Here is an 11,666-nt window from a genome sequence, read left to right on the forward strand (position 1 = left end):
TTCTATACTTTCTGCATTTACTATTTCTACAATAGTAGGTTAAGGAACACTTAGAAGAACCAGGTCCTTCCATAATCAGTTTAAGCAAAAAATTAGTCACTACACAAATCACCCCCCCTTCTTGTGTGGTATTGAAGTATAAAACATCAATTGGTATCAGAGCGGGTTATCCTTGAAAAGGCTACCACCTTAGGAACAGATCAAGATGAGTGCACCACCTGGAAACTGGGAAAAGCAATCCACTGCTAGCCCTCCACTCTTTAATGGCCAGTATTACTCCTGGTGGAAAAACAGAATGAAAGATCACATCATCGGAGAAGACTATGAGCTATGGGATATTGTCACTGATAGTCCCCTGGCTAACGTGAAGAAGAATGCTGAAGGAGTAGACGTGCCAAAGACAAGAGCTGACTGCAATGCTGAGGACTTGAGGAAGTGGAAAAAGAATGCTAAGGCCGAGAAATGGCTTGTGTGTGGACTTGGTCCAAACGAGTACAGTAGAATTCAAAGCTGTACCACTGCTAAAGAAATCTGGGACACTCTGTAAGTGGCTCATGAAGGAACTCCTCAAGTGAAGAGATCAAGAGGAACACTACTGTATTCTTAATATGCAAATTTCACCATGAAGGAAGGAGAAACCATTCAAGAGATGTATACAAGGTTCACCATACTAACAAATGAACTTATGTCTCTCGGAAGGGTTATTCTTGAAGAAGACAAAGTTGAGAAAATTTTGACAAGGGTTTTGCCAGTCACTTGGGAAAGCAAAATCACTGCAATTCAATAATCAAAGAACATTGCCACCCTTAAGTTGGACGAGCTAATTGGAAATCTCATTGCCTATGAACTTAGAAGTCAAAGCATGAAGATGGATGCACCCAAGAAGGAAAGGAGCCTGGCTCTCAGAATCACTGAAGGTGCTGATCTAGAAGAGGATGAAATGGCTATGATCACTAAGGATTTCAAGAAGTATCTAATGAGAGGAAAGGGTTCTTCAAGAGATTCAAGCTACAACAAACCAAGGGTTCCTGAAAAACAGACCAACGAGGGCTACTACAAGTGTGGTAAGACTGATCACCACATCAAAAACTGCCCTTAGTGGGAAATTGAATGAAAGAAGGAAAGGGCTGAACGAAGAAACAGGAAGAAGGAACAGGTTCATCCCAAGAAGAACAAAGGATCAACAAAGGCTATGGTTGCTGCCTGAGGAGAAAGTTCAGATGAAGATTCAGAGGATGAAGATGGATATGAACAAGCACTTATGGCCATTGGAGAATCTGAAGAGGAATCTGAGGTCCAAGTGAAAGGGAGCAGTCAAGTATGGTACATGGATAGTGGCTGCTCAAAGCATATGACTGGAAGCAAGAACTAATTCCTTTCACTTGAGGACCTCAAAGGGGGTAATGTCTCCTTTGGAAATGGTAAGAAAGGTGAGATCATTGGGGTTGGAAAGGTAGGTAAGATAGAATCACACTCCATTGAGAATGTCTACTTGATAGATGGCTTGAAATATATCCTAATTAGTGTATCACAACTGTGTGACAGAGGTAATTTGTTAGCATTCACATCTACCAAATATTTTGTGATAAATCTTACTACTGACAAGATTGTTTTGCAGGGAAAAAGAGTAAACAATATATACATTGTAGATCTGTCCACTATTTCAGAAAATGAACTCACTTGCTTAAGTGTGTTGGACAATGATCCCCTCCTTTGGCACAAGAGACTTGGACATGCAAGTCTAAGTCAACTCAACAAATTAGTGCCTAACATCAAGTTTAAGGAAGACAAAGTTTGTGAGGCTTGTGCAAGGGGGAAGCAGGTAATATCCTCTTTTAAATGCAAGAAAGTAGTAAGCACGACCAGATCGATGGAACTGGTCCATATGGATCTCTGTGGTCCAATGAGAACATTAAGCAGAGGTGGTAAAAGATATGTGATGGTGCTTGTTGATGATTACTCTACGTTTACTTGGACATTGTTTTTAACATCTAAAGATGAAGCATTTGACATGTTTACTTTTTTTGTTAGAAAAACTCATAAACAACTAGGTAATCAACATGCATCAATTAGGTTTGATCATGGAACTGAATTTGAAAATGCTAAGTTTGCTGAATTTTGTGATGTGCATGACATAGATCATAATTTTTCTGCCTCTAGGACTCCACAACAAAATGGAGTAGTTGAAAGAAAGAATAGGACACTTGAAGATATGGCTAGGACTATGCTTCTTTCTATTAGACTACCCCGTAGCTTCTGGGCAGAAGCTATAAACACTGCTTGTTACATTCTTAATAGGTGCATGACTAGAACTCTTGTAGAGAAGACTCCCTATGAGTTACTTAAAGGGAGAAAATCCAATATATCCCATCTTAGGGCATTTGGATGCAAGTGCTCTGTGCACAACAATGGAAAGGACTCCCTAGGTAAGTTTTATCCCAGAAGTGATGAGGGAGTATTCTTGGGATATTCTTCAGATAGCAAAGCCTATAAAATGAACAATAAAAGAACTATGTGTGTAGAAGAAAGTGTACATGTGGTTTTTGATGAAACTAACATTCTTTCTAAGAGACAGGAACCTGAAGATGAAGCCATTGGGCTGGTAAGGAGCTTAAATGAAATCACAGCCCAGGCTGATGCTGCTCCAGAAGAAGGAACAGGTGATGGAACAGATTCTTCTATCCAGGGAAACTTGACAGGGGGAATTGAACAAAGAGGAACTGAATCTAATATCTCAATGGAATCTGTCCATGAGCCTGTTCCTCAACAACAAAACATTGGAGAAACATCTAGAGGAAACCAGTTGGTTGTAAAACCTTACAAGTACCAAAGTTCTCATCCCATTGAGAACATAATTATTGATCCGACCTCTGAAACTAAAACTAGATCTTCATTAAAGAATCTTTGTGCTTTTGATGCTTTATTATCTCTTATTGAACCTAAAAATGTTGCTGAGGCTTTGCAGGATGCAGACTGGGTAAATGCAAACATGGAATTTACTCTTCACCAGATGGACGTCAAGAGTGCCTTCCTCAATGGCTACTTAAAAGAAGAAGTGTTTGTCAAGCAACCTCCAGGGTTTGAAAGCAAGGAGTGTCCTGATCATGTATACAAACTTGACAAGGCACTCTATGGACTCAAGCAGGCTCCTAAAGCATGGTATGAACGACTATCAAAATTTTTTCTTGAACGTGGCTATAAGAGAGGTAAAATTGATAACACTCTATTCTTGAGGGAAAAAGGTAAAGATCTTCTAGTAGTACATATATATGTTGATGACATAATTTTTGGATCAACTACTGAAAAACTAAGTAAGGAATTTGCTAAACTAATGGGGAGTGAATTTGAAATGAGTATGATGGGTGAGCTTAATTTCTTTTTAGGCTTGCAAATTAAACAAAACTCAAATGGAACTATGATCCATCAGCAAAAATATGTAAAAGAGTTGCTTAAGAAGTTTAAAATGGAAGAATCAAAGGAAATAGATACTCCTATTGCAACAGCCACAAAATTCGACATAGATGAACCTGGTTCATCTGTTGATCAGAAGTTGTATGGGGGTATGATTGGTTTATTTTTGTATCTTACTGCTAGCAGACCTGACATTGTTTTCAGTGTAAGGCTTTGTGCTCGATTGCAAGCAAATCCAAAAGAATCCCACTTGACCGCTGTCAAGAGAATATTGAGATACTTGAAAGGCACCACTGACCTTTGCCTGTATCCAAAAGGTAGTAACTTTAGCCTAGTGGGATATGCTGACGCTGACTATGCAGGTTTCTTGGAGAGAGGAAGAGCACCTCAGGTATGGCTCATTTTCTTGGTTCATGTCTTTTGTCATGGGCTACTAAAAAGAATAATTCAGTGGCCTTATCTACTGCTGAAGCTGAGTACGTTGCTGCTGCTTCATGTTGTGCTCAATTGCTGTGGATCAAACAACAATTACTGGATTTTGGAATTGATGTTGGTTGCATCCCTATTTTTTATGATAGCACAAGTGCTATTAGTATGACAAAGAACCCGGTTCATCATAAGAGAACTAAGCACATAGATGTTAGGCACCATTTTTTGAGGGACAACTATGAGAAAAGGCTTGGTCACTGTAGAGTTTTGTGCTACTGATAAGCAGATTGCTGGCATTTTTACAAAAGCACTGAGTAGAGAGAACTTTGAAAGGAACAGATTAGAATTAGGGATGATTAAGATCACCTAATGGAACCAGTTCAGAATGCAAAAAAAAAATATGAATTTTTTTTTGGTTAGAAAATCTGGTACTTGTGTAAATAACTAGATTAATCTTTGCTTAGTCTCATATTGTAAATAGTATACTCCTGTGCCATGCGTTAATATGAATCACTGATCTCTAACAAAATTTTCTCTATTTTGGCAAATTGAGAAATGATCAAGAGGATTCTCAGTGAAGAACCTGGTTCATCAGTACTGGTTCATCTGAATAACGAGGTTTGTTTTCTACATTCTGCACAATTTGAAATACTAATATTTAATTCATGAGCAGAGTCCTACCTACGTTCAAAAACTTCAAAAGCCTATCCTTTTAAGTTTGAACCAGTTCCGTTTCAACTAGAATCCTCACTGTGTTAAAATGCCTAGATTCTAGGGAAGCTTAACCGCCTATTCAACCTGCAATTTCAGGGTGATTAGACTTCTATTTGACTACTAAAAGCTGCCGTTGTGTATTAATTGCCCTCCTCCTTTAAATTCATCATCATCACCATTGCCATTCTCCCATAATTTTCAAAAACCGTCAAAATTTTTTTGTCTTCTCTTCTCTTCCAAAATTCAAACCTCCAATCTTTTTCAGAATCTAGAGAGAATGACAAACCCCCAAGATAACCCAAGAACACCTCCTCCACCTACCCCTTCCGATCCCTCCACTACTCCTCAACCCAGCACCACCCCTCAGCCTAGGAGAAGGCGAGTAAAGATGTTTGCTCGAAAAACTGTAGCTATAGGTGCGCTTTCAAGGAAATTAAACGCCCAGTTAAAAGCTAGCCAAGTTCAAGATTCTCAAAATTCTGATAATTCTTTCAAGTCTGCAAGTGAGGGGGAATGAACTGGGTCTTCTGATTCAGAACAGGTAACGTCTGTTCCAAATCCCTCTATTGAGGTAATCCCTGATACGACCGAAAATCTGGAAAATCGATTTGTTTTGGTTGGGTCTGTTGTGGATGTGGAAACTACTGAGTCGTGAAGGAGAAGAGGTAAAAATAAAAGAGGAAAAGAAACTGAGGGTGAGGGTGTTCGTAGTGATGAGAGGGGAAAAGGGAAAGAAGTGGCTGATTCTTCACCCACGTCTGAAACTGTTAAAATGGCTATCAGTGGAGCTGAGCCAGAATAGGTGGAAGAAAGTAGCAAGAAAACAGGGGGAAGTGGATCAGAGGAAGCTGCTGAGGGACTCGTTAATCTTGGAAAGCACACAGATGAACCTGGTTCATTTGTGGAAGAAACTCTAGCAGATCTCTTGAAAAGGGTAGGTGATAGCTATAAACCCAAGAAAAATAGAACTCCGAAACTAAAGACTCCTGTCACAGCAAGAGCCAACAAGAAAAGGAAGGATGCTTCTTCTGAAACTACTGAAACTCCCTTACCAAAAGGAAGGGCCACGAGGAGCAAGTTGAAGAAAAGTGAGGAAGAGTTGCAGAAAGCTATGGAAGAAAGTAAGAAGAAAAGGATGGACAAAGGTAAAGCAAAGGTGGCAGAGCCTATTGAGGCTGTTGATGTGGATAAGATGGACCCGGTCCATCAAGGTGAACATGTGACTGTTGAGGTGGAGGTTTAGACCCCTAAGCCCAAGAGAGCCAAGATTTCCTCAAAGAATCCTCATCTGTATCTAAGTTTGCTGAACCCTCTACTTTGGCTAAACGGACAAGGTCTGCTGTGAAATCCAAACAAGTGAAAATTACTGAAGAAGAAGATTGGAGTGGTGAAGAGGAGGATGAGTCTGATAATGAACAGGACAAACTGGCCAAGTTTGGCAAACGCACTATCTTGAAGGGAAGACTTTTGAAGGACTTGGAGGAAAAAGGGATGGTTCTACTGCTTGAAAGGCTAGAGGTACAGGGATGGAAGGACATGGTCCTTTAGTTAGATGGCAGACTAGCCCGGAATGACATTATTGAATTCATGGCAAATGTTGAGGTGAAGGATGGGAGAGTCACCAGCCTGGTGAAAGGGGTTTAATTGTCTTTTGATGCAAAAGAGTTGGGCGAAATCCTTGGCATACCTTCTGAAGGTTATGATGATTACACAAGGCAAAAATGGCCAAGTCTGGACTCTCTTCCTACTGCCCTATCCATCACTAGGAAATTCTGTGATAATAAGGAGGTCAATGCCCCAAAGGCTGTCTATAAGAGTGAAATGAAGCCTTCCCACAAGGTACTGTTTGAATTCGTCATCAAGTGTGTACTGCCTAGGCAGGAAAGAAGGCAAATTGCCAACTACATGGACTTGGTTTTGATGGAATGTCTGGATAGTGGGCGGTAGATCAACTGGCCCGGGTTTATAATCAAGCTTCTATACTGGGTTATCAATGGCTCCAAGGCCCATGCCACTCCTTATGGTTTCATTCTCACTACTATTCTTGCTCATTGTAAGGTGCCTCTATAGAAGTGGGAGATGGCAACAAGCAAAGATCACTTTGGAATCAATACTCTGCTCGCTTGTGACTATGAGATCACTGCCACTCCCAGTGAACCTGGTTCATCCAAAAAGACACCTATAAATAGCAAGGTTAGAGCTCTATTGCAGGAGAGTGGGGCAAAGGATGCTGAGATAGCAAGGCTGAAGACTCATTTGTCAGAGGTAGAATCTGAGAGAGATGCTCTCAAAACTATGAGCTCACAAAGGAAAAGGAGTAGAATGATGGAATTCTTCAAGACATGCTGCACCTTCTCCAAGCCAAAACCCAAAACCCAGTTCTTCCAAGCTTTAATTTCCTAAGCCATGCCTAGACCTTTCAGTGACCCAGATTAGGGATTTTTTTTGCTCATTTTAACTGTTTTTGTTTCTTTTTGTGGATTGTGGTAGAATCATATTCTCTATCAATGAAGTTTGCTGCTTTTGCTCTTATTGACTGTTAATATTTCCTTGATATTTGAATGTGTAGTTGATTACTAATGATTAATCCATGAATGCATTTGCAGTTGCCCCAATGGCCATGAGTAATTTTTAAAATCTGGGAATCACACATTGTTTATGCAATTTTTCGATGACGCCAAAAAGAGGAAAAGAAAATGTGCTTTACATTCTGAATAGTGATGTTTATAACCTAATGAACCTGGTCCTTGATGATAAGTGAAAAATATTTCTAATATTGCACTGATGTTGAGCTAGTTCTAGCAGGGCCTAAGTGTATGAAAAGCACAGAGTTTGTCATCATCAAAAAGGGGGAATTTGTTGGCCCAAGTAATGGTTAGTTTTGAAGACTAACAAAGGAACTCAGACATGAACCAGGTCCATCTTAGTTAAGCACAGATGTGGATAGACTTAAGCATGTGGGATGCACGTGAAGGAGATAAACCTAACTTGACAGAGTTGATATCTCCTGATCCTGATCGAAAAGGTTACATAATTGATAAGGAGAAGGACTCATTACTCAAAGAGAACACAGCTTAAGAAAGGGAAGGAGTTAGAGGTTGAGATCAACTAGAACTCTTCCACCAAGGAAGAGTAGCATCAGAATTCTAGTCAATCTCTATTTACTAACTCTATAAATATTAGCGTTGTTCTCTTTTACAGGAATGCACATAAGCAGAAGTTAAACGTGAATTGAGAGTAAAATAGCAAGGCGATTTTGCAAGCAGTTCGTGTGTGATTCAAGTGTGCAAACCTGAAGCTACATGAACCAGATAGAAGAACCAGTTCCAAGTGTTTGTCTTTTATTCTAGTTCAATTGTAGTAGGTGTTTTCATATTGTACCTTTCAGCTTTATCTAGAGGCAATTGTAATAGGTACTCAGAGTCTTCAAGTTAGAGTTAACTTGAAGTTGTCGCAACAGTTATAGGCTTTTTGTGCTACAACGGGATTAGAGTTAGTCCTAGGTTTACAAAAGAATTTTTATAAATGCAGTTTTTGGCTCAGTGATTTTAGTGGAGAGTTTGGGAAAATCCTACTGGAAAGTAGGTCGTGATTTTTTCACCTTTTGAGCTAGGTGTTTTCCACGTAAAATACTTGTGTTCTTTACTTTCCGCATTTACTATTTCTGCAATAGTAGGTTAAGGAACACGTAGAAGAACCAAGTCCTTCCATAATCAGTTTAAGCGAAAAATTGGACACCACACAAATCACCCCCCATCTTGTGTGGTATTGAAGTATAAAACATCAAAATTGAATAGTATTAAAAAGAACATTCTACTTTAATATTAAGGGTATAGTTTGAAACAATTAATAAATTTAGTCTTGAATTCCTAAAGTGACAATTGTTTTAGAATATATTTTTTGAACTAAAGTGACAATTAAAATAGGACGGAGGTTGTTTGTAGTTCAAGTATTACATAGTCTGGTTACTTAATAGGTAATTGCTGGTAAATTTATTTAATATCATTGATTAGTAGCACAAAATAAATGGTAACTTGGTAAGTAATCTGTTATAACAGGTTAGCTTAATGGTATAATTTAAAATTTTATTATACTAACAGTGCATGTAAATTAAATTAATTTTAACATTATAAGGACAGGATCCTAGAATTTTTCTTTTTTTAAAAAAAAAGCCACATCCACATTACTTTCTACATAGAAATTGCATGGTTTAATCAGCAGGTCTCTTTTATTTTTACAGAATTAGCTATAGAATGTCCGACTGTCATGTTGTTTAGTTGTTTATCAATATCAACAGATTAAAATAATCTTAAGATAATTAAATTAAAATCTTATATAAATGACTAATTAAATGATTAACGAAATTTAGAATTTCAAACAAGGTTTCTTACCAAAGCTGAAGATTTGGTTTTAATTTATTTAGAAGGAATGCCAATTATTTTCTTACCAAAGTTGGAGATTACTTTCTGAGATCTATTTCTTAATTAAATACGGTCAGATAAATTCTTTCAATCTAGAACTATAAATTCTAAATACAACAAGCATCAATATTCATTCCAAAAATGTAACGGAGAAGAGCCGGATAAAAAAACTATGAATGTTGAGTCAAACATAGTACAATCAAATTCACCTATAACAGTCTTATTTGTTTCAAATTATTTTGACTACTATAGTAAAGTGCTGTTATATAGAACATATATTATAACATAACATGAAAAATTGGTTTCAAAGAAAATTTGGCCGTTATAATAAAGTATTATTATAAAGGATACCTTTTATATATAGAGTAGAAGTGAAAACATCCATTATACATAAAGGAAAAACTAATACTGGATTGCTGCTTCACATCCTCAGTATCTAACACAACGGAGTTAATCATGAACATTACTAATCAATTCATAGAAAGAAACTCATTATTTTCCTTATAATATTCTGCAAACATTAATCATGTAAATATATTATTCCATTATATACTCATTTACTTACTATATTCTCATGGTATACTTTACTAGACATCAAGCCCTATAACACATACTATTAATTAGTCACAATATAATACACACTGTGTGTGTGTGTGTTTACCCACGATGATCTCTCTCCCCTGAGATTGATGGTACACGACCACTATCATCGTCACTTTCACCGCCACCACCACCACTTCCGACTCCATAACCACCACCATGAGCACCACCAGAACCAGAACCATAGCCAAAGCCAGTACCGGACCCACTCCCGGACCCAAAACCAAACCCCCAGCCTCGACCGAAACCATCAGGCGACCTTCCCGAACCCGAGCCAAAACCCCATCCTGCACCAGGGCTAGAACCCCAACCCCAGCTGTAATCCCAGTTAGGTCCATGAGCTGCACCACTTCCTCCACCAGGGGATGAAGATGTTTCCGGCGGGGTCATCTCCGTTCCGCCGTCTTTGCCACCGGTGTTGAAGCACAGAGAATGAGGTGAGATCAAGAAAATGATCAAAAGAATGAATTGGAAAGTCTTTGGTTGCATTGTTATTGTGCTAGTAACAATATTGGCTTTTTTTGTTGGTGCAAAGTGCCAAGGTTTGTGCATGGATATAGTGGGTATTTATGCACCCGTGACACTAAAGAAGCCCGTGGGGCCTTATAAATGCACTTATCCAAAGAGAGATAAAGTGCACCTTCCACTCATGATTTGCACCGTCCCTTCCTAACTTTTGCTACGTACGCTTACTCTCTTCGGTCCATAATAAGTGACTATTTTGCTTTGGATACAATCATCAAAAAAATATTAAATTCTAGATGAAAATAGTTAGTATGACTAAACTATCCTTCATTAAATGTTGCATAATAGTTATAGTAGCACTTACTTCTCTTTTAAAATATGAGGAGTAAATGACTTTTTAGGGATACATACATAAGGGTAATTTTAGAAAAACAAATTAAATTTTTTCTTGATTATATAAATGGACACATATTTTGGAATAAAATAAAAAGATAAATTGATCATTTATTATGGATAGAAGGGAGTATATAGTTTATTTGGGTGTGTTGGCCGTGTGTATAATTATTACATGTGCTGAATTGTTATGTTCACATATAATAGTTCGTAATAAATTATAAGTGCTTCTTCCCAAAATATTCTTTATTCGAGTAATAAAACGGAACGTGACAATTTTTAATTAAGGGTGAAGAAATATTATCCATCCATTCTGATTATTTTGTCTTGTTCAAATAATATAGCACTCAGTTGGATTGAAGATCCTTTTTGCGGGCTTTGGGCTCTATCCGTATACGTGGAACTAGTTCTAACCTTGTTTAGTGGATAAGAATTTGACTTATAACTAACTCATGTCACGAACAGATCCAAAAAAGAAAAATTAAAAAGAAAATTATCTTAAAAATTTATGTTGAAAAGTTATGGGATCTTGACACGTGCACAATTTTAAAAATAATATCTCAGATAGATATATTCATGGGATACCAATGATCTTATTACTAGGCCGGCAATCAATTATTCGAATGTCGTGTTGCATCCAAAAAGCAGAAAGGATCTCAATTTTGGGTGTGTTTGGTACTAAGAAAAAATATTTTTATTTATTTCGATAAAATGATTATCTTATTTTTATTTTGTAGAAATAGTATTTTCCTTTTCAACCAAAAAAAGAGTATTTTTCTTATAGTTATGGATTATAATTTCAACGTTGTTTTGTGTAAAAAAAATAAAGCAGCACATTAGTTCCTTTGAATTTTGTGTGAATTTTTAGAAGAATAATTAAATTGTTAAAGAAAATAGAGTCCTTAAAACATTGGGTATTTGGGGGGTAGGGGGTGGGCGAGGGGGGAGAGCACATGAAACATGGAGACTTGGGGGAAAGGGGTGAGAAGAGTAGCATAAAAATTTATTTTCCTAAAAAAATATTTTTTACTCTCTAACCAAACACTAGAAAATATTTTCCGCAAGAAGTTTTTCACTCACCAACCAAACAAGAGAAAATAACTGATAAAACCACTCATTTTCCATAAAAACATTTTCCTTTCGTACCAAGCGCACTCTTAAGGTGTAAGCTTTGTATTCTAACCAAGTCATTGTTAATCTAATGGATTTAGGCAGGAACTAAAACTTAAAAAA

At 37.5% G+C, this 11,666-nt stretch overlaps 2 protein-coding genes across 2 annotated transcripts; one reads left to right on the forward strand and one right to left on the reverse strand.

The window, feature by feature from the left end:
- On the forward strand, positions 1,262-6,501 carry LOC109231432 (neurofilament medium polypeptide-like). Its single transcript, XM_019397095.1, has 5 exons — positions 1,262-1,300; positions 2,570-2,809; positions 5,357-5,791; positions 5,854-6,072; positions 6,220-6,501. The coding sequence occupies exons 1-5, from the start codon at positions 1,262-1,264 to the stop codon at positions 6,499-6,501; spliced, it is 1,215 nt and encodes a 404-aa protein (XP_019252640.1).
- Positions 9,342-10,144, reverse strand: LOC109231750 (putative glycine-rich cell wall structural protein 1). Its single transcript, XM_019397381.1, has one exon. It carries the CDS (start codon positions 10,125-10,127, stop codon positions 9,633-9,635), a length of 495 nt encoding a protein of 164 aa, XP_019252926.1. The 5' UTR covers positions 10,128-10,144; the 3' UTR covers positions 9,342-9,632.

This window comes from Nicotiana attenuata, chromosome 8 (assembly GCF_001879085.1).
Source record: "Nicotiana attenuata strain UT chromosome 8, NIATTr2, whole genome shotgun sequence".
In the NCBI taxonomy this organism is placed as follows: domain Eukaryota; kingdom Viridiplantae; phylum Streptophyta; class Magnoliopsida; order Solanales; family Solanaceae; genus Nicotiana; species Nicotiana attenuata.